A 24,544-nucleotide genomic window follows, 5' to 3' on the forward strand; every position below is an offset into this window, starting at 1 on the left:
CTCTGACGGATGACCAGTGAGTAGTGACCACTTCAGTGTTTCAGAATTAATAGCTTTAAATAATTTTCCATAATAAAATCTAGATAATAATTTGATTAATCTTCTAAAATTTAACTCAATTATTCATTAGAACCTCGCCAAATTTCATTATTTTTGGTTATATTTCACCGTTCGAGCCCCGATAGCAGCCTATCAAGCCGTACAACCGCGTCACCGTAAAACGAAAATGTTGCCATCGCTTACGCGAATGCGGGTACTGTGTAATCAATTTTTCTGTAGTAATTCTTCCTGCAGGAGAAAGTATTGCCATTTGCGAGAATAATTGCCACTGTTGTAAAAATTTAATTTCATTGAAGTAAACGCTTACGTAATTATTATTTTATCAGGGTCAATAAATTGAAAACGAAAAATGAATAAATTTGTCAGGTTATATTTCATGTACGCACAGCAGTCAAAGTTTAAAAATAGACAGTGAATTTATCTATTATAAAATAGTAGTTGGTTCTTCTCAGAAATGCTGCCATCATGTTAAATCTATTTGTGCGTATAAATCTTATCAATAAACCGACGATCTTAATTAGAACCGAATCGGGTCAGACTTGAGAATTTTACAAGTGAAGTGGTTGCCAAAAATTATCGCTTAGCGTGCTAATTAAAAGACGGAGTGGGCAAATAATCTCGACGAAGCAGAAGATGAAAAAGAAAAGAAGCGAAAAAGGTTGATAAAAATTAGTGCGCTAAGAAAATTTTGTGCCAAAATTTTGACCAAATGCATCGTAGCTGTGTTCGTTCAGAGTCACTCCACCACGAATTCAAAATCCAATAATTTTACTAAAGGAGCATATATTTGGTGCTGAAAACAACCTTCACGGTTTTGAGATGCACGAGATTATTTCTTCGAAAGTAACTACTCCGACGAATTAGTATTATGGCATCGGATTAATATGAGAAACTAAAAAATTACCCAAACAATAGAACACTAACTAAGGAAATGTTTCGCTAAACATGTGTAAACTATGTAAACTATCGTATTCATCAATCGCACAAACGAATTTGCGAAAATTATTTCGAATACGAACCTAATTTATTCTCCATATATTACTTTGTCAACCTAACTTGCATCTAAGCTAAATTTATCCGATCGTTTCGACGAATTGGATTGAATTACTGACAGGTACAATGAGTTGAAGGACAGTAACCTCTGCTGCAGTTGACGTCGCACCAGCTGTCAATTCCAGGTACAGCAAAAGGCGAGCCAGGCAAGCCACGGCAGTTATTGCCATATCTTTGAAACTGGGACGTCGACACTTGGTTCTGACTTGCAGAGGTCGATAAATCTTCTTTTCGCTCATGGCCTTGCCGTCCTTTGTTCGTTGAAGGACCTCTCATTGGTTGCCATACACTTCCCGTGCCATCACCAGTGTTCGCCTGCTGTACACTTCCTCCAAGCTGTTGATCCAAACGATCCGACGATATTCTAGAAGTCAGTTCGTTCTCGCTAACTTGCCAATCAGAAGTCTGCTGTTCGTAACCCTCTTTATTCGATGTGCTTGACTGAAGAACAGGAACATCTTCGTCTTCATCATGTTCTTGAGAAGTTGTCCACGACCACGAGTCTGGTACCGACCACGCACTGTTGTCACCGATGTAGAAGTTAGAGAATGGACATAAATTAAATTATTGATTGGATAAGGATGAACAGTTGACTTGTTTGATGACCTAGATCTATAAGCTAATGATTGTAATAAAACAATTATTATAATAATAAATATATACAGATTAAAAATATAGTAATAAAATAATCTAAAGATATAAAAGATGATTATAAATTAAAATTATATATATAGATATATAATATAATCATAAATAATAAAAATAAACAAATTCATGTCTTCATAAAACTATTTACTCTTCTGCCACCATCTGAATTGACTAACATTGCTGCACGTAATACAAATAATATTGCACTTGATAACTCTCAGTACCTTTGGCCGGCGCTCTCGATGCCGTTGGAGACATCGGTTTCCTCCTTCGCGTCGAACTGTTGAAAAAACGTAAACCATGAGAAATTTTCAAAGCTAGTTTGTATCTTTGTTCATACATTAAAAAAACATTAACTTTACCTTCATAAAATACCATGCCGCGCTAACTTGCTCTTAGCTTAAATTTATCCGATTCTTTCAACAATCTGGATTAAGTTACTGTCGGGTGAAATTAACTGAAAATGAAGTATATATATCAGCTCAATTTGTTCCTTTCAAATTGTATTTAATACTGAAACTTACGTATCCTTCACCGCGTAAAGTAATATATGAGAATTATAATCTTGTGTGCAAGCTCGGAAAAATGAATTTCACTTCGTTCAAATAGCGACACACTTTTTGCTTTTGCGTGGGTCATTGTCCCAGTTTGGCAGGACAAGAGGTACCGTATCACTGCTAAGTCTGTAATCTGATTGTGTTGTAGGTAAGAAAATGCTTCACTACTTTCATCAAAATGACCCATTCATATGTCTGATCGCATGCAGAACGAGATTGGTCTGTATTGTTAGTATTGTTCAACGAAGAGGTTATCGTGACGTCTAGTAAAACCAAAAATCAAAGAGACCTTAAACCACAAATAATAGTCAACTTACTTGCGCGGTTGACTCCTCCATTATACCAGCGGACAGCCCTTCTGCGTCGCTACGTGGCCGCTTCTGCCAACAAGATCATGTATGAGAACAACAAATCTAAAATCATCACCTGAGGATTGATGATTTACTTTGATCAATCTTCAATAGTCTTCTGCCAACACGATCGTGTATGAGAACAACAAATCCAAATCAATCACCTGAGGATTGATCATTTACTTTGATCAATCTTCAATAGTTTTCTGCAAACACGATCGTGTATGTGAACAAGAAATCCAAATTAATCACCTGAAGATTGATGATTTACTTGAATCAGTCTTCAATAGTCATTTTTCTAGCGAGCCCCTCAATTTTCATTATAAATCTATTTTCAAAGCTGGAGCGAATTGATTTACGACGTTATTCATACATGACTATAAATTATTTTGTTATGAGCAAGTACCTAAATAAAAAATATCAATTATTTCATTAATGATACAATTTTGCTGGTTTCAATTTGGCCAACTGTCATGAGTGAACATTCATCTAATACAACATTACATATACTGAACCAATTCCTTACACTGTCTCTATTGCGTCGAAGATATCTCAACTATTGCTCTCTAATTCAGTTTACGACATACATTAGAATGGCAAATACTTTCTGAGGTTAATCGCCGGTTATTAATTTATTATATATATATTGTTAATGATAATAACTTACTACATACACCAACCTCGATAACGCTCGCCAAGATACCATGGGCGCTCTGACATCGCGAACCAACAAACGTTTTCATTTCCTCAGCGATCTGTATAAGTTCGTTGTCCATTGACTCCATGAGACTGTCCAACAGTCGTACCTGCAAAAAAACTACTTTATTAATTTATGCAGAAATAATTATTGAAAATATTACCCAAATAATTTATATGAATTATATGTTTGACGTTGGTCAGTACCGATGCCAACTGCTGAGTTAAAATGATGTATTTTACCGCAGGGCTCTGCTATCGGTAAGTGATAATTATGCACTGAATCGGGCAGTTCAGCATGTAGTATCATATCTCAGTTGGATGTTAGACTGAAACACATTATACTGGGAGGACAGCGCGTAACTTTACGTACACCACAGTTGAATTTTTGGGAAATGTGACCCACTGACTAAAATAAAATCAGCAGGCAGCATTGCACCCAAAGTCGTGGTTTGAAGGCAATGCACCGTAGTTATTAGCTCCGTGTTAATAATATAACATAACATAACATAACATAACATAGTGATGTCGGCGCTGAAGTGTAGGCCTGATGTGGCTTGTCGCCGATTCTTACTTTTCGTGACTTGTTCACAGACGATCTAAAATCATGTCATTTGACAGGATCTTTTCCGGACTGACGATAGTTTGAAATATGATAGTATGAATATGAAATATACCTTGAAATATGTTATGAATGCCACAATACGTTCACATAGTTGGGTGTTGGAAAATAATACATCGAACAATAAGGTTTCCGTGTTTCCTGAACTCACCGTCTCGTAAACATAACTTCTGAGGAGCTTGACTCTAGCCATGCCTTCAGCCTCGTCTTGCACTCTCTGGCACACCGTAGTCTCGCACGACGCCCAGGCTGCATAACCTGGCTGCGTGTCCCGGGCGTACGTCAATGGGAACAGCGTGCATCCTATTATCATTAACAACACCCGCATTACGGAGTGTGGTTACTACACAACTAACTGAAAATAACGCCTGTGAAAATAAATCCTGGAACTAGCAATATATATGGAGGTATTAGCGTACCTTATACCTTATAAAGTACATGAATCGGCGACAGGCCTATCCAGACCTATTCTTCAATGCCGAAGATACTATACTATACTTATCGGTGGAGAAGTCGCAAAGAGCTGAATTTCAGAATTAAATTTTGTTATTATATAAATAAGAAATAAAATGAATTTTAAGTGCAATTATTGAATTCGCTAGAGAGTCTATTATTCTAAACGTGAGTAGCTATCTATGAAAATATGAGTTACATTCATTGTGTATCTTCATACTTCTCCGAGTCCGTTCATTAGTATTCTCACTTCTCTCATTGAGTTTCTGCTTATTCGCTATTATGAACTTCGCTTCGTCAATAAATGAATTGAAAATAAAACCATCGTAAGGGAATTATACGGCCTTCTCATTTCATCCTATGTAAAACCACACATTTTGTAAAGCTAAACGCCCCATACCATAAGTAAGTTATTCCATGCGTAATCTTGCCCTCGTACACAAGTGAGACCGACTTTAGCAGTGAGGGTTGGAGAGTTCGACGAGATGTTTTAAATGCGATCGTACAGAGCCTCGTTGTTCCGTCACATAGTGGAGCTCTATACGTTTAATGGGAATATCCCACAGCTGACCATGACCGAGAAGCACTCTGTTTTTGTTCTAATCATGACCACGACAGGTACACTCACTGTAGGACTTTAAAGATACCTAAATTATCCGAAATATTTTTTAAATGTTTCCAGCTAAATATATGCTCAATGAACGCTTTGAACATAGCGAATCAGACAAGATCGCTGCAGTTCAGCACATTTACGGATCACTAGAATATATTAAATAAGATTTTAATCATTCAGGCAATTTGTTCATGGAAGATTAAGATTTTTACGAGGGCAATGACATTTGCATCTATTGCTGCCGCCATGATAAACCAACATAAACATTGTTTGTGATGTTAATTGCTAGGCAGTAATCTTGACAAGTTTTCTTGTGGGTGTAAATTTCTGAATGATTGTTGCAATACCATTGATTGGATGAATGAATGATTCCGTTTCAATTTAACAATCAATGAATGATTCCGTTTAATGCGTGTGAAGTTCATGCATCATTGACTACATTAAATAACATATTGTCCATACTAAACACATAATAAAATCAAAACCTTTAATTATTTAACGGCTAATTTATTGCAGGTGAGAGACATATACGAATAGGTTTACTTATTAGGACGTACATCACGTGCGGAGAGTTCAGAGGACGGAAATACCTAATCATAGATGGATAGTAGGATTAACATTATTTTGTGGTTCATCATGTATGAAATTGAAACATGAAGTCACATGCTGAGGTAGCCGTATGGCAATGATTGCAAGATGGAAGACGATGCAAGTTCGCAATTTTGAAGATGTGTTGTGGCTAGTAATTGCTTGATGCTAGATGGCGCTGTGAACGACCACCAACCGTCTGATATATCAAAAAGTATCGCTCACACACCGAGTTACCCGTCTTATTCAGCGCCAGTCTGCGCCACATGCTTTAGTCGTAACATGAAGCTCTGTGGAGGAGGTATACTAGGTTCTGTTGGCTGTGTTGTTCATGTGCGGTGCAATTTTGAACAAATCGTAAGCATTTTGTACCAGTCGAAACATTATTACTACAAAATTTTGTTGAAGCATTGTGAGAGTTTGAAATTGAGTGAGTCATTACCAAATTCAAAATGTAACGTCACTAATTTTGAACATCGAAATTGAGTCATTCTAAGTGGGCAAACTTCGTATTTTAATACTAATACCTTGCAAGCTTGCATGATTTGTGATGCTTAAATAATCTATTTAATTATTAAATTTCATTATTCCGAATAATTTTATTTTCTATGATCAGTGAGTGTTTTTTTCAACTTGAGTGTGCTAAGTTTACTGATAACTGTGTAGTGTGTGCAGACGTCAGTGTGCACTGTGCACTAGGTAGTGTTAAGCTGCTCTTAAAAGTTAAAGAGTTCAGGTTTTTAGGTTTTCATCTGTGATTCTGTGTCAACGGTATTATATATAACTCACACAGAGTGAGATTACTGATTTAAAATGAGTTTTGATGAAGAAGATACTCCTACTTCATTTAAAGATCCACAAGAAGAAGTGAGATACTGGAAAAATAAGGCAGCTTCATTCAAGAAAAAGTAAGTTTTGATCTCACTTCACACTTGCATGGATAATAATTATATATAAATAGGCCTATCCGCCTATGTATGTATCACAACATCACCACAGGGTCCACACCACCATATCCCTTAATTCTTAAATTTTGCTATAATGTATATATAATGTATTTTGTATAATATAACCTTGCTAATGCTACCTACCTATATGTATCTTTTAACTTGCAACTTATTAATTGATTGGTAACAAAGCTTTAGGGTAGGGAATATAAAAATATTATTTTATTCTACTAGACTGCTCTGAGAACAAATTTTGATTAGGGTAAACGTGGTATATTCCAACACTTCTCAACTTTTTTCCTTTATATTAAGCTTTGTCTTCGTTCCACGCTTTTGTTGATGGTTGAAATAGTGCTGTGACGTCATACTATTGCGCACCATACTATTGCCAAAACACTAGGTCTGGGCCGTCTGGCAGGAAAATGTTGAGATCCAAAGAGAGACAGTGAGCGTCATCTAGTGAGAACATCAAAAAACGTGTCAAAGTTGATATAGTTGACCAGCTCATTTTTAATTTCCTCATTTACTCAAGATTTAAACTGATTTCTTATGTATGATAACACTGGTAGCTATCCAGGATACTTTACTGGTCTACTTATAGGACTCAAAAATGAACTTGAGGGAGAGTCTAAAAAACTCTCTGCTTTGCCACTATGGTTGACCTTGCTCTACCAAATAGTAATAAACTGTATGTATAGAAAGTATATTATGGTTTGAGACTTTCAAATAAGTCTGTGAATATATTAGGAATCCTCTAAGTATACTTGTATTTGCTGATTTCAAGTGGTAAATAAATTAATAGATGATTAAGTTAAGAGATGGTTTTAGACACATAAAACTAATTCCAACATAGCTTGGAATTAGACACACACAGCTTGTTCCAAGCTGTGTGGAAAAAATGAAATTTTCTTAATTAAAAGCTCAATAGCTCCTAATTAAAAGCCTAATTAAGTAGTGTTCAATTTTCAATAGTATTCTAATTCCAAGCTGTGTCGTATTCCAATACAGCTCACACAGCAATCAGAATTTGAACACAAGAGTGTCGGAATTAAAAATTAGTAAAGTTTTAAGTGCGGCCGGAATTAGTCTCACAAAATGCCAAATTTAGTCACACACAGCGTTGGAATATATGGATTTGGTAGGTTTGCATTCTAAAGGCTTTTAAATAAATATGGCAACATTTTGTGATGTTTCATTGTTGCTGGCGCCTGGCGTGTAGTGCAGTGTTTTGAGAACCAAACTATTGCCAAAACACTAGGTCTGGGCCGTCTGGCAGGAAAATGTTGAGATCCAAAGAGAGACAGTGAGCGTCACCTAGTGAGAACATCAAAAAATGTGTCAAAGTTGATAGTTGACCTTGCTCTACCAAATAGTGATAAACTGTTTGTACAGAAAGTATATTATGGTTTGAGACTTTTAAATAAGTCTGTGAATATATTAGGAATCCTTTAAGTATACTTGTATTTGCTGATTTCAAGTGGTAAATAAATTAATAGATGATTAAGTTAAGAGATGGTTTTAGACACATAAAAACTAATTCCAACATAGCTTGGAATTAGACACACACAGCTTGTTCCAAGCTGTGTGAAAAAAATGAAGTTTTCCCAATTAAAACCTTAATAGCTCCTAATTAAAAGCCTAATTAGGTAGTGTTCAATTTTCAATAGGGTTCTAATTCCAAGCTGTGTTGTATTCCAATACAGCTCACACAGCAATCAGAATTCGAACACAAGAGTGTCGGAATTACGAATTAGTAGAGTTTGAAGTGCGGCCGGAATTAGTCTCACAAAATGCCGAATTTAGTCACACACAGCGTTGGAATATATGGATTTGGTAGGTTTGCATTCTAGAGGCTTTTAAATAAAAATGGCAACATTTTGTGATGTTTCATTGTTGCTGGCGCGTAGTGCAGTGTTTTGAGAGTGACGTAAAGCAAACAGAACTCGAGTTGTGCATACGGTGATTTTTTTATAGCCATTCATTTTTTGCTACATCCTTAAAGTGTCGGAATATACCGAGTTTACCCTAATTGATTGATAACAAAGCTTTAGGGTATAAAAACATTGTGATTATAAAAACATTATTTTATTCAACTTGATTACTTTGAGAACAAATTTTGATTATCTGCTTACTGTCCTAACTGGAAAACATGGTGGCAACTGGCAAATCAGGAAGCTTGTTATTGAACCTGGCAGTCACACTATCATGATTGTCATTCTTATGATCATATGATGCCCTGTGGCCTCAGCATTTACTCCCATAGCATATTCAATAAAATTTTGAACTGATCAGCTAATTTTTCCTAAACTGAGTCTGAAAAATCCCTTGTTTGCCACTATGCTGGAATAAATTTGGAATATCAGGCAGAAGTTTCCTAAATCATGATTAAAATTGATTGTTTAACTGGTGGCTTCTCAAAAATCCAGGGTAAATAAGGCTGCTTTTCTTATATTTTGCTGTGTAAATTGGGAAAAGAGCATAGCCCATATGAATGACTGAAATAATCCAGATTCACTGGCATTTTTGTCTGCTTTATGTGTTGCTTCTGCCCAGTTTTCCAGTTAGGTTCTGGATACTTGAGCAGAAGCCTCTTGTTAAAGCCTTAATCAGGCCAAAATGCCCTTGAATCAGGCTAATTTCACCTCTTCTTATGGCCTTTTCCTATTTTCTTCAGTGCCAAAACAAAAATCTTCAGTTTTGCTAATTATGCAGCAACTGAGCCTATGAACCGTTAGTAAATATGAAGTGAATGTTTTTTTCTAGTTGAGTTATTCAATCTTTTTGAAATCATAAAGCAAGATAGGAAAATTGTAGCAATGATAAAGAATTTCATCCATTTCAGTTACCTGAAGACTTTGTACTGAACTTGAAAATAAATATATTTATACATACATATACTTTCCCTGATGGATTGAATATATGTTGTACATTTTTTATGTAATCTGCTTATATAATATTATTGGAGTAATGGAGTTGTAAAAAAATTCCCCTAGTTATAAAAAAATTGATCAATGACTAAAAATAATTGAAAAATTAGAGATAATCATGAAAAATCAGTCCTGAAGGTTAATTGATTTAAATGTATTTCATCAGGTTCTGGGTGTAAAAGTTTTGTATATTCTTGTATATTCTTCTTTCTTTCTTTCTTCTTTTGTATATTCTGTTTGTATATTCTTCTATCTATTTTCTTGATCTAATCACACTGATGTTTTTTTCATCAGCCAATCATTGACGGCCTTTCAAATGTTCCTCAGGACCTATACTTTCTAAAATTACTTTTAGATATTTGAATTTAAATTTTAAAATACTTTTTCTGCAGATATGAAGACAGTCAACAGGAGTTGGAGGAATATCAATCACACAGCGCTGAGCTCGAGTCCGAACTCGAGGCAGAACTCGAACAATCACAAGCCAGATGCTCTGAACTGCGACACCAGGTGGCAAAGCTAGCCACTGAAAATGAGAATCTCAAGGTGAGTAAGCTTGAATATTTATTCAATGTTCAATTAGATAAACTTGGCTAAATCTAAATTAATATTTAAGGAACTAAATTAGGATGCGCAGGAAGAACGGAAGGAGGCGCAGGAACAAAGATTATTCAATGTTCAATTAGATAAACTTGGCTAAATCTAAATTAATATTTAAGTTTTGTTTAATCTTGAAGCTTTGTACACCGAAAATGAAAATCTCAAGGTAAGTAAGCTTGAATATTTATTCAATGTTCAATTAGATAAACTTGGCTACATCTACATTAATATCATAGTTTGCATAATCTATTAGCTTTGTGTCATCAGAAAGCTGCCTGATTTTGATTGCATGCCTCTAAGCATGATGGTTGTTGTAAATGTTTTTGTTATCAATGATATTGCATTTTGAACCTAATTTTTTCACCAATCTGAAGAAGTTTACTTCTTGGATGTTGTGGGATTACTTTACTTCTTGGATTTACTTTTACATTTGATAATGTGAAAAAAAACTGATTATGGCATTTCATAATACATATATATATGGAGAATAAAAACAAACTTTAAGTCTACCTCTTGATACTTTTTTACATTTATTTTATTCTTTTGTAATCATTGTGAATATTCTCATTGTGCTCTGAAATTATTAAGCTTAGGGTTTCTTGGTTGGAAGTTTTTTTAATGAATCTTAGCCCTGAGACATTGTGTAATTTTGAACATAATATGATTTCACCCAAATATATTCTTACCTTAAGTGGTGAGTTAGTCAATTATTTACATGTATGTTCACCCCTCTATTCCCATTGTTTATTTGACTTCATTATGTTCATGGTTTATCACTCATGCTGTTCACCTTCTTCATTTTACACTGTTAGAAAAATTACCGTTAACGGTAATACCGGCGTTTCAGTGGCCGGTCGGCACGTGAAAAGAAACACCGTGTCACCGTTTTTATTCCACTTTAACACCAGAAATCCGTAAAACATTTGATAAAAACGGCGAAACAGTTTATTTTCACGGGGCGACCGGCCACTAGGATTCCGGTGGGACCGTTTTTTCACCGTTTTTTTCTAACAGTGTAGTATGCAACTATCCATTATTTCCGAAGCACACTAACATGCCTCCCACTGTTTACTGCTCGTCATCTTCATGTCTCATTACCCTGGAGTTCCATTGTATAATGTCTGTATATTTACTATGCGTATTGTTATTATTAAAGTGGCCGGCGTTATGCAGCAACGTAGAGCACTCAAGCACGTAATCGGGCGCTGCGATCTGCGATCATAATGACAGGTTACCGTGTACTAAATAATAAGAGGTAAAAATAACAGAGCGGCGTTATCAAAGCAATAACAGCTCAAAATAACAGAAGGGGCCGCTGACAATAATGGTCATAATAACAGATCACCGTGAAATAAATAACAAGGGGTCTAAATAATAGAGAGCGGCGTTATCAAAGCAATAACAGCTCAAAATAACAGAAGGAGCCGTTGACAATAACGGTTATAATAACAGGTATCATATTATTATATATTTATTTATATTATTTATTTATTTCCGAGGTCATATTATTTCCAAGGTTATTTCTGGTATCAAAGACTATGGGTCCCGACAAAAAACTCCCGTGGTACCGAGTTTAGCCTGAGTTCTGTGTTGTTGATTATTTCAGGGGAAATATTTTGTCAAGAGTTTATATTATACGACTTTAGCATTACATTTTCTTGCCCTTTTAAAAATTATCTCCGTCTTTGCTCAGCTGTAATGCAGTAATGCGCGTGTGGCCTGACCCTCCGCTAACATTATGAGCATCGTTAGGCGCTAGAATTGTTTATAATTATTGTATATTATAAAATCTGGCCAGCGGCAAAGCAAATGAATCTTTAATTTTGGCCCACCATTTTGATTATAGTCTGTTTTAGCAGTGAGCGAGGTGTAGTTTCATCACAGATATTAAGTCACGTGAGATGCAATTTATGGCTGTAGCATTCTATCCCATATTATTTTAATATTATATCGGATAATAATTATATATTAAAATGACAGATCAACGTTCCATCTATCAATCTATCTTCCTGACGAGAGGACTATCATCGTAGCTGATATTGTTTACCGCTATTTGCGGAGCTATCGAGACATCGAGCCTATAAGGTGGCTGTTGCATACGCAGCGTGGTATACTGTTAGAAAAAAACGATGAAAAAACGGTCCCACTGGCGTTCTATAGTGGCCAGTCGCCCCGTGAAAATAAACTGTTAGGTCGTTTTTATCAGATGTTTTACAGATTTCTAGTGTTAAATTAGAATAAAAACGGCGACACGGTGTTTCTTTTCACGTGCCGACCGGCCACTGAAACGCCGGTAATACCGTTAACGGTAATTTTTCTAACAGTGTATACTGCCTCAGTGTAGCTTGTTCCACTATTCACTACTGGTATCAGGTTCATAGCAGTAATTTTATTGGCATTCATCTTTTACTGGTTTATGTGCTCATTTTTAGCGCATTTTCTCACTTTGGAAAAAATGCACTATTGTGCTCGCCATATCCGTCTGTCCGTCCGTCCGTCTGTCTGTCCGTCCGTCTGTCTGTCCGGCCGTGACTTCGTTTTCGTCGACGAGAAAATGCGCTCTCTGTCACTCACTGCAGTGAGTACTGAGTTATATTTTTTTGATAATATGATTTTGATCCTATGAAAATCTTTCCGAAATTTCCGTAAATTTGTTACGTTCAAGTCGAATCTATTCCATGCTGTCTAAATATTAATGAACTTTATTTTATCATCTTGGTATAGTATAAATGAATTTCGTACAAGTTTAACTCCGCATGTTCTTTGAAAGAGTCGATGCAGGTTGGGCTTGTACACACTTTTATTTCCGTCTCGTTCATCAGTCCTCGTTGAGTATCCCTTAATTATTACCTACCGTTGTCGGTTATCCACTCACATCCTTTCTATCTTATTCTAATTTTTCCTATTCTATTTCCTATCTGTACTGCATCCTTCATATTATTTTTTCCATTGACTTAATCCATCATCTTGTTACTATGTGTTTTACTTTTACCATCATATTATTGTTTTCCATTGACTTAATCCATCATCTTGTTACTATGTGTTTTACTTTTACCATCATATTATTGTTTTCCATTGACTTAATCCATCATCTTGTTACTATGTGTTTTACTTTTANCTTCATATTATTTTTTCCATTGACTTAATCCATCATCTTATTACTATGTGTTTTTACTTTTACCATCATATTATTTTTTCCATTGACTTAATCCATCATCTTGTTACTGTGTTTCGTTCGTGGCTGTAATGCGGGGCCTATACTTTAAAAAAAGTTGAGAGATCGTAAGTTCATCAGCCAATCATTGACGGCCTTTCAAGCCACTCTTTTAAAAACAGTTAAGAGATCGTAAGTTCATCAGCCAATCATTGACGGCCTTTCAAGCAAAATCCACCAATCATAGACAAGAAGATAGAGTGTAAGTACTTACGTTCACTTAGCGAGCTTTGAAAGTATGGGCCCTGGACACGTTCTCCTGGTAAGCCTAATCCTGACGCGGTCATGGCGTGTAGAGGCGTCAGGTCTTCATGGTCGGCTGGCCTCCTCCTTTGTTAGGCTTCCCTCTCCCTTCCTTCATTGAAGTCATTATATTTTTTACCTGCCTAGAGGCCCCACACTTTTTTTACTGTCCTTTCGTGAACATCCGAAGTGTAATTTTTAAGGGTGAGCTTGAAAATGTTGTCATTGGGAATGAATAGAAACCTCTTTAATGAACATCTGTAGTGTAATTTTTAAGGGTGAGCCTAAAAGTTTTGTCATTGGGAATGAATAGAAACCTCTTTCGTGAACATCTGTAGTCTAATTTTTATGGATGAGCTTGAAAATTTTGTCATCGGGAATGAATACGAACCTTCTCGCACTGCGCATATCATTTGGATACCACAGGGCGAAAGAGATCTTAGTCGGAGTTACGAAAAAGTTGTTAGCTTTGGGAACAATTGTGCAATTTCCAGTGCATGCGTACAAGAACTTACACGATGGCAATTTATTTTTGTAACTTAGGCGAATATATTGCAAGCAAGCGTTAACCAAAACACGCTTCGGTTTCAAGCTTCAAGGTTTGAGCTTCTTTTTGAACACATTATTTATTACCTTTTTGCATTCAATGAAACACCGATGCCAAACGTGGGCCTAATTCAATTTTGTTTGATAAAAATTGTTCGGTTTTGATGAATGTTGTAGATAAACAAGCTGTTGGTGGAATTGACTTAATTGTCTCCGATTTTATTATTGCTGATTTATGTCGACCCGTGAACCTGACTTATCAACAAATAATTTTCTCTCAATACCAGAATATTCTCGGTCAGAATTTCAAGATAACCTTCTCTATGTATAGTTCTGCTAATTGTAAGGTGCGTCAAGTGTGATGACTGCAAACAGCTTGTTAGTGGACTGGCTGTATTTCTGAAGAGTCATGCATGTGTAGTTTGTGTGAGCGTGACTGATGCATGTGTAGTTTGTGTGAGTATGACTGATGCATGTGTAGTTTGTGTGAGTATGACTGATGCTGCGATGCATGTGTAATTTGTGTGAGTATGATGACTGATGCATGTGTAATTTGTGTGAGTATGATGACTGATGCATGTGTAGTTTGTGTGAGTGTGACTCATGCAAGATATCTGATGTACATAGAGATTGTTTACGTAGTCATATACACTGACGTGCGTGACGTCATCAAGTCAAGAGCATCTTTCCGGTTGCGTTGGCTTCTTGCTTATCGCGCTTCTCAGTCACGATGTCGAGAAACACTTGGTGCAAATTTATAACCGCTGATGTTCAATAATCGAAAGTGATACAAAAAGTTTGCGGCCTAGATGAAATATTATTTCTTGTTTCTTACAATTGTTATTAGATTCTTGACTTTATGGTATTTTTAGGTTCAAAGTCCTTTTTTCAACTACATACGTGCGGGCATTGATGGATATTTTTTTATGGAATTTAAGTACCATGAAGGAGTGTATATTGACTTAACCAAGAACGTAATGTTATAATGGGCCTTGTTATGAGATAACCTGCACTTATGAGACAAGGATAGCCTTCTCTGAATCTTGTTTGCAACGGCCGAAAATGAAATACACTGTTAGAAAAATTACCGTTAACGGTATTACCAGCGTTTCAGTGGCCGGTCGGCACGTGAAAAGAAACGTCGTTTCGCCGTTTCTATTCTAATTTAACACGAAACAGTTTATTTTCACGGGACGACCGGCCACTAAAACGCCAGTGGGACAGTTTTTTCACCGTTTTTTCAACATTGTGGGCTTTACAGTTCGACGCACATTGATCAAAGAATGTTTATTCTGCATGCATTGCGCAACTCTCGAGCATGTTTGTAGAACAATGCTTCACGTGTGATGCTGCTGCCAGACAATGAGTGCGCAGTCGTGTTATCATGTGACGGTAACGGAAGAAGAGCTATACTTTCAGACTGCATCTGCGTGTTGCCGATCTTCTGTTTTAAGTTACATACTGCGTATAGCAGTGCTGCAGTATTGCGTACTGTACTGCTGCAGTATTGCGTACTGCATTGCTGCAGTATTGCGTACTACCATACTGTGTGTACGCTCTTTCTTCTTGTACTTATCCATGTTGCAGGTAGTATTAGAATTAGATGGTTTGTTGTCAATGGTATTTAGTGTTGAATGATTTGTAGTGTTCATGATATGTAGTTACTTGCAGTCTATGCTTCAAGCTTGAAGCAAAATAGCCGCAAAATTGTTTCATTTTGCAGGAGTTCAAGTGCAAGTGCCGGATTATGGTAACATTTTCTCTTTTTATCATCACAATCACAAGTCAAATCACAGTTTTATTGTGTGTATTTACGGGTCAGAGCACTGAACGAACTAACTAATAAGGTGTTAATTGAGACCTCTAGTCTTCTGTAGTTTTAGATAGAGATTTGACTGAGGCTTCTCAATCTCTGAAGTAATTGGCTGAATCCATCTTTTGGGGTATTATCGAGATTTGATGCGGACTCGTGTGTCAAATTGCTAAATCATGAGGCGCTATTATATTTGGGTAAAACTTCAAATATACTAGAAAAATTTAACTCGTACTCACTGCAGTGAGTGACAGAGAGCGCATTTTCTCGTCGACGAAAACGTGAAGTCACGGACGGACAGACAGACGGACATGGCGAGCACAATAGTGCATTTTCTCATAGATGAGAAAATGCGCTAAAAAGTTCTCTATCTTGTTCACTTTTTTATGTTTCGTGAAGGAAGTATTGTAGCTGCCATTAAAGGTTAACTGAGAATGTATTACACGCTCGTATGGTGCGTGAATGCGTCGTATATCATCGCACGCCTTCTGATTTTTACCTTAGCATTTCAAGCTCAAGCTACTCGTAAATTTTTCTGCAATTTAACTTTTTTCCTCAAGTGTTTAACGTTCTCCCGGTGGCTTTCTCATGGTAAGGAATTTAAAAGCAAAGAAAACACCAAGCAAATACACCATATCGATATTGATCGATTGATATCGATATCGATTCAATATCGATATGGTGAATTTGCTTGGTGTTTTCTTTGCTTTTAAATTACTACCTGTGAATTTGCTAAATAAGCAGACTGATAATATAAGTACTTTCTCTTGGCTATACGCATGCGCAACGTTACGTCTATGCGCAACGTTACGTCTAGTTCTCGGCTTTCGTAATGGCTGCGATTTTTCAACTCGTGTCTTGTTATTTTGTTGCGCGTGACGTGCCGAATTTCCGTGCGCTTTCGTCATTTCAGTAACTCCGCCTGCCTCTCACTTTGATGAGTCATGCATTAGCTTCCTTCATAATTTCTGTAATTTTTTGATTTATCTGCTCATTTTTTGACCTCAGTTAAGAGTAAATTTTTTAGTGGTACTTAACGTAGCGATGAGAAGTTTATGCTCTAAACGAGACTTAACATGTTCAACATTATAGGGACTATGTTGAATGTTGACAAATTATTAATATATTATTATGACATTATATTATTATTATATCTTATATGTTAACATTATTGAACAACAAAATTTGAAGCGTTAGGGCCTATTGAACATTAGGGACGCTTCAATTTTTCGGCGATTTTGAAATCTGTTCGCCGAATGATAATTTATATTTCGAACATAGAGCTTTTGAACCCTGAAGGAAGGGACGTTAAAAACGACTTGCCGTCTTATTTTAATACCTTTAAAATAGCAATCTTAGCTCCTTCAAACGTAGCTATACTGCGTTATTTTGATGCGTAATTACAACGCGGAATGAACGAAATAGAAAAAAGCAAGTAGAAAATGTTAAATTTTCCCGACAAATATATTCATTTAGGATGACCACTATTGTTCTTTGTCAATTTATCAATCTAAAAATTATTCTATTGTCAATCTTTGCCCTATGGTCGTGGTATATCGTGATGTTTTTCAGAAACAAGGATGTTATGTTAATCTTTTGCAGTATTAAGTTTAAATTCTATCTATTACACTTTTTCAGCATTTTTACTCTAGTTTAAACGTTTGATTAGCTGAAAAGTTAATGAGAGTATCTATAGGTGCAGATTAGAGCATATATTTTCAGACCAGTGACCGATTAGTCGCTTTTAGAACGAAGATAATTCCCAAACTTTACGTTAAAGGAGTTGAGGCGCTTATAAGGATCTAAGGACGGAAAATAGGTTATACCTTTGAAGGGCAGTGTTGGTGGCTAGCACATGTCAACTGCATGATGCGGAGGCCGTCGTGTAGTGGCCACCTGAGCGCTCTTTGGTAGCCTTGTGTATGCCAAACCCTTGTATGGTATCCCTTGTATGTATGCAAACCTTTGTATGGTAATCCTTGTATACATGCAAACCATTGCATGCCACGCAACAGGTGTTTCGTGCACACTCTAAGAAAAATGAACGGTCACATTGTCCATATATTAACACACTTTCTGCGCGTAGTACCTAGTTACTGATATGACATTTTTGCTGAGCCAGAACTGGTAAAGATGACCCAATATTCGTTATAATTGGCTGCTATTCTCGATTCTACAAATTCGGCGAACTGGCTGCCGATTCCATAGAGTCCGCAATTTCGCGATTTCGGCGCGACACATGTACGTGCACACTGGCAGAGAGTTGAGAGTAGCAAATGATCAGTAACGAAATTTTGATTCTACAGATTCTGTAAACTGGCTGCCGATTCCATAGAATCGGCAATTCCGCGATTTCGGCACGACACATGCATTAAATCTTATACGAATTTAGGATATTATCTTGAAGGCATTGAAAGAAATGAACATCAATAGCAATAAAAAGGCATAAAATTCAGTTACCGAACGCGCGGGCAGAGAGCTGCGGGTAGCGAGTGTCTGCATGTTAAGCCGGCCAAGGCTGCACTTCCGTAGTTGGCGGCTCTATAATATGCGCGCTGACCGACTTACGCTCGCCCTGGGCCTATACTTTCAAAATTCGCTAAGTAAACGTAATTATTTACGCTCTATTTTCTTGTCTATGATTGGTGGATTTGGCTTGAAAGGACGTCAATGATTGGCTGACTAACTTACGATCTCTTGACTTTTTTTGAAAGTATGGGCCCTGGGCCTTAGCATCTCGTAGACCTACTTAATTTTCTTAGGATTTAATCCATATTGTTAGTGCATTTTCTCATTTATGGATAAAGTGCACTATTGTGCTCGTTATGTCCGTCCGTCTGTCTGTCCGTCCGTGACTTCACGTTTTCGTCGACGAGAAAATGCGCTCTCTGTCACTCACTGCAGTGAGTACTGAGTTATATTTTTTGTGTTACTGACACATTTGTTGCGAAGCTTGCTAGTGCTATATAATGGCGATCGTCTCGAGTAATTGTTTATATGAAACATTTAATTGAATTCCAAGTTGAATATGAAAAATGATTTCGACTGGCATTCAAAATTTGAATGTTGAATTTATTTCTGTTGAAACAATGTATGCCCGACGTACTGCATGATTTTAGGTAATGGAAAGATCATGGAAAAAATCGTTTTAAGGGAACATGGGCCAAAAGATTTATTGACGCCGATCTTTTATGTGATCATAAGCATCGTAAAAAAATGACGTCTCCAGCTGCTATTCTTGACGCAAGCCCTGTTTGTTCAGGTGATGTTAAGAAAGCTGCATGAACGAAGCAGCGATGTTGTTCCCTGCCGCATGTGTTGGGATCACCAGGAATTGTGCGATAATAGTTCGGAAAAAGTTTCCTAATAATAATAATAAATTAATAATAATAATATTAATTCATTCATTGTAATGTTCATTGTAATATTACTCATAAAAATAATGATAATGGTAATAGTTCTTTTCGTAACGTGGTTTGCAATCGATCGGCTCTGCTCAGTAACTTTGTGTGTGATTGCCTCATCACAAGAAAGAATTGTTACTGTGCTCTTGAGCATCGTAAAATTAATTGTGCCTGATAGTGATGAATAATCACATGTTAGTTATCTGTACTATATATACATGTTAGATATTATTTTTCGATTATTACTCATCAAACTGACAGTTGTTTTGTAGCCACTGTGGCACTGCACTGGCGGTAGTGCCACGTCAGTGAAATGTGTGCCACTGTGGCACTGCACTGGCGGTAGTGCCACAAGTCAGTGACGTGTGTGCCACTGTGGCACTGCACTGGCGGTAGTGCCACAAGTCAGATGTGTGCCACTGTGGCACTGCACTGCCGTGACTCACGGCACTCAGCTCGGCGGAAATCGATCGTTGCGGACGTTGCTGCCACACAGACAGTTGCTTGTGTTGTTCTGTCGGGGCCCACCAAACGTATCACGTTGAATTAAACTTTTTAGCGCATTTTCTCATTTATGGAAAAAAGGCGCTATTGTGCTCGTCATGTCCGTCCGTCCGTCTGTCCGTGACTTCACGTTTTCGTCGACTTTGAGAAAATGCGCTCTCTGTCACTCACTGCAGTGAGTGCTGAGTTATATTTTTTTGTTGAACCAACGCTAATTAAAAGTTGTTGTAACGTTATTTGTCTAGAGGGTCGTGTCCAAAACTGCTTTAGTGCTGGGCATGTTTAATGAAGTACAAGGCAATAAATTGTGTTTTTCGCTTCACAAGCGTGCTATTGTTGAATTAATCGAGTTCATTTAAGATCATTGTGATCTTGGGTTACCGATTGTCTTATCAACTTTAATTTTTTCTTCGTGAAAAACTTCTCAGTTTCAAATCGGGTCTACTAACGGAGATAAGAGAGAACTACAAATAAATATACGTATAATCTTGAAGCGAAAATTGAAGTTAAGATTTTTCATATCACGCGTTTGATTATGCTAAGCGATCTAACTCAAATTTAATAGTTATCCTGTTATCACGCACTAACTGTATTATTTTGTTATGACCGACTTTCATTGTAATTAAGTGTGTTGTACTTGAGTGATCGTACAATCATAACGAAAAAATATTGGATTTCAGTAATGATCTCGTCTTCATGTTGTGGTAAGCCAAAGTCCACTTGAGAATGTAACCATTTTATCTACATTCATTTTTAGCGCATTTTTTCATTTATGGAAAAAATGCACTATTGTGCTCGCCATGTCCGTCCGTCCGTCTGTTTGTCTGTCCGTCCTTCTGTCCGTGACTTCAAGTTTTCGTCGACGAGAAAATGCGCTCTCTGTCACTCACTGCAGTGAGTACGTACTGAGTTATATTTTTTTATCTTTTATCTACCACTATCTTGGTGTTGTTACATTGCCGTTTGTTAAAACTGATGACTCGATATGTGTGAAATTATATAATTTACTTATAAATTTGTTCAATTCAGGCCTTCAGGGGCTTATTATTGCTTGGCTGTTTGAATTGCAAGAAAAGTTACCAATGTATTCTCTACCTACTCCTTATCTTTCAACAAAAAATGATACACACAATACGTAGAAAAATATAACTCAGTACTCACTGCAGTGAGTGACAGAAAGCGCATTTTCTCGTCGACAAAAACATGGTCACGGACGGACAGACAGACGGACGGACGGACATGACGAGCACAATAGCGCCTTTTTTCCGTAAATGAAAAAATGCGCTAAAAATATTTGGTATTCCACAATGTGGTCCTATACTTTTCACTTAATTCATCCATTAGAATTGCTGTCAGGAAAGTAAAGTTCGTAGTATGAGTAGTACGCTGGCTTGTAGCAGTGAACTTGTAAGACGAGCCTTGTGCTGGAAGCTATACAAGTTCCGAGGGCTGAGCCAACCGATATGGCTGCCCTGGCTGTTTCTCTGTTAATTTTTTTTAAACTTTAAAGAGAAACTCGCTGTTTCTCTTTTAAAGTGGAATACATAAAGTATAGAGAATGTTTTTCTCGTTGTTCCAATTAAGTAATAAATAACATGTCTGGTTGTGAAAGTAACTCAAATCAGATTATGTTCATGTAATCGCTTATACAAATAACTTGGTGTCGGGTGCCACATTATAGATATTTAAAATGTTACAATGATTTGTGCCCTAATAGATGGAGAGTAGGGAAGTACTCGAAGCAAAATTTACAGTTTCAGTGCGTACCAATTTATGGCTCATTTGTGCCTAAATTCTTTTTAACGCATTTTCTCATTTACGGAAAAAAGGCGCTATTGTGCTCGTAATGTCCGTCCGTCTGTCTATCTGTGACTTTACGTTTTGCGCTCTCTGAGAAAATGCGCTCTCTCGTCACTCACTTCAGTGAGTACCGAGTTATTTTTTTTTTCGATGAAGGCTCAGAGAATGCGTGTTCTAACTCGAACAATCTTTTCCGGAAACAGTATAGTTTACTGTCGTATATGGTGCACTTATTCAAATTTTTAGAAGTAATTACTCCTATTTTTGTAAAGAAATATTATATAAAATTAATGAGAAGGGCTTTAATTTTGGTTTATTTATCATTGGCTGTGTAGCAAATTACAATGGCTGCAGTCATTCGGCCGATATATTCAGTGCTGCATATTGCATTGAATGCAAAATTATCATTTTCAATGACGATTGATTTAATTAATCATCTATGATAATTTTTCGATAATTGATAATTATCGAAATGATATGATTATAATTTCGATGATAATTTTTCTCGGAGAAAAATTGGACATACTTGCCATCAACGTTGCAGCCTTTAAAGTTTAAAGCCTGAAGTATATAGAGCCCTTTTGTACATGTGCGATGGACGACTTAACAATGAAGTGGTCACCGTTGTTTTGACGAGTGATAACAAATAATGCACAAGATTACACACCACTGTTATCATCGGGTATCCACTGATAGTACGATAGTACGTAAGATCACATCACTAAAGCGTTAACGGATCATCACTGATAAGACGTCAGAAAGCTCAACAAATGTCTAGGCTGTCATGTCTGATAAGATATTATGATTTCGTCTCTAAACTTTCAATTTTAAAGTAGCTGCGTTGATACTAATTTGATCAGCGCTCGTCTCACTTGATATCTACGCGTGACAACAGCTGTGTCTTGTCACCCTCTTGTCACCAAGTTGGCACCCTCTTGTCACCAAGCTGGCACCCTCTTGTCACCAAGCTGGCACCCTCTTGTCACCAAGCTGGCACCCTCTTGTCACCAAGCTGGCACCCTCTTGTCTCCAAGCTGGCNAATTTGTAAGTTTTGCTCATGATGCCTTTCGTTATTTAGCTGGATATATGCATTCTTGAACACAGTGATCAAACAGAGATGTGTATAAGAGACAGCTGTCTGTCTGTCTGTCCGTCCGTCTGTCCGTGACCTCAAATTCTCGTCGATGAGAAAATGCGCTCTCTGTCACTCACTACTGTGAGTACTGAGTTATATTTTTTGTTGACTTCGTTACGATAGCAGCTATCATCTCTAGCGAACTGAGTGGAATACTTTCACTTCCATTTGTTGCGATGGTCTTTGTTATGCAGGCTTTTTGTGTGCAGTACATTATATGATGCAATTTTGGTGTATTAACGTGGCTGATGAATGTTCCGTCTGTGCCAGTCTTTGTTGGTCGCTCGTCGCTGTATTGTATTATGCATTACTATACTATTCGAGTACTTCATTCATACGAGTACTTCATTCATTGGGTTGCAGGGAAGCCCGTGCTTAGCATTCCTCTCGAAATTGATCCGTATTCTGTTCATAACTCTCGCTCGATTTTTTACCGAGTATCGGTTTTAGTTTTTTTAGTAGGTTTACGTCACTCAATTTGTCATTTTGTCGAAAATCGTCCTTTTCTCATCGTTATTAATTTAATTAATAATTAATATTATTTTTTTATTAATTTAATTAATATTAATTCTCGAGTTTGTCTCTCGTAAATTATGATTTCAGTGCATTTTCATCCACAGTTGCGATTTGGTACGCATACACTTTTTGGGTCCTGAACAAATTTATTTCGTTAGTACGGTACTCTATTTCAGCTTCGCAAAAATTTTATCTGCCCAAAACGAGATAATATGTCCACTGTTTGCGACATTAGTCGTACGTTGCCCAACTGTAACAGCGGCCCACTCTTAAATTCAAGTGGCACACTTTTTAATAATGTAATTATTAATAAGGCTTTTCCTCCGTATTTTAAACTATTCAAATTCGTAGTTTACACGGCTGGTACATATATAACGTGGTACGTCGCGACTGTAGGGAACTTCCCATGTGGTATCGATCACAAAGAGGCTGGGAAACAATGCATTAGATAAACACATTGCCGACACATTTGATGCAGATTTGGCTGCTTGGTGTTGGTCACTTCACTACTGCACCTCCTGCTTTGTCTCGATACACGTTAATAGCTTCATCATAGGGGTTTCGCTTTGGCTACCAGCGAATCCTCAATGTAATTCAACTTTAGGATGTATTTTTAAAAAGATATTTTATCTTCACTTTCGACTTCTTTCTTCCAAGTAGCCTAATTTTCTTTTGATCTTAGCAACATGAATGTTTCGCGCCGTGATGAGCCGAGGCCGAATCTGAAAATTACCTGAATATGGTCAATTGCCTGAAAAATTTGCTTACGAACAAGAGTTTCTTTCTGTCGTTAACAGTAGGATTATTTTGTCTGGTTTCTTGACTTACTTGTGATCAGGCGTGAGGTATTTTAAGTTGAGCAAAATTCTTCAATTATTGAGGAATGTTTTATGAAAGAAATGTTAATAGCTTTGTTCCAATTTTTTGGAAAAATTTTATATAGTTATTTTAATATATTTTACTATATAAATGGGCTTGAAAAAGTTATAGCTCAAATAACATGGCACGCGCGTTCTCGGAGTTCTCGAGTTATAAATTATCAACCAATTTCTGGTAGACCTTTACAGCGATATCATTCCTGAATAACAGAAATTCTTTGATTTTATTCCACATACTTATATCATTTTAAATATTACAAATACCATTTAGAGGAATTTACAGCTTCCACCAAGGGCCATACTTTCAAAACTCGCTAAGTGAAGTACTCTATAAGTACTTACGCTCTATTTTTTATATATGATTGGTGGATTTTGC

General features: G+C 36.8%; 2 protein-coding genes across 2 annotated transcripts in view; one reads left to right on the forward strand and one right to left on the reverse strand.

Moving 5' to 3' along the window:
* Positions 1 to 1,199: 1,199 nt before the first annotated feature.
* LOC108672191 lies at positions 1,200 to 4,451 on the reverse strand (the record flags this gene model as incomplete). Its single annotated transcript, XM_018159824.2, has 5 exons — positions 4,138 to 4,451; positions 3,349 to 3,474; positions 2,636 to 2,698; positions 1,986 to 2,041; positions 1,200 to 1,633 (listed from the first exon to the last, which is right to left on the reverse strand). Coding segments are annotated over exons 1-5 (856 nt in total), but the record flags the coding sequence as incomplete, so codon positions are not given.
* A 1,477-nt stretch (positions 4,452 to 5,928) lies between these two features.
* The window catches only part of LOC108672192 (nuclear distribution protein nudE-like 1), a 41,561-nt gene continuing 22,945 nt past the window's right edge, over positions 5,929 to 24,544 (forward strand). The window contains exons 1-2 of the mRNA XM_018159825.2: positions 5,929 to 6,548; positions 9,907 to 10,060. Of these exons, the coding sequence (XP_018015314.1) occupies positions 6,454 to 6,548; positions 9,907 to 10,060 (249 nt within the window). The 5' untranslated portion in view covers positions 5,929 to 6,453. The remainder of the gene's footprint in view (positions 6,549 to 9,906; positions 10,061 to 24,544) is intronic.

This window comes from Hyalella azteca, unplaced genomic scaffold (genome assembly GCF_000764305.2).
Source record: "Hyalella azteca isolate HAZT.00-mixed unplaced genomic scaffold, Hazt_2.0.2 contig17507, whole genome shotgun sequence".
In the NCBI taxonomy this organism is placed as follows: Eukaryota; Metazoa; Arthropoda; class Malacostraca; order Amphipoda; family Hyalellidae; genus Hyalella; species Hyalella azteca.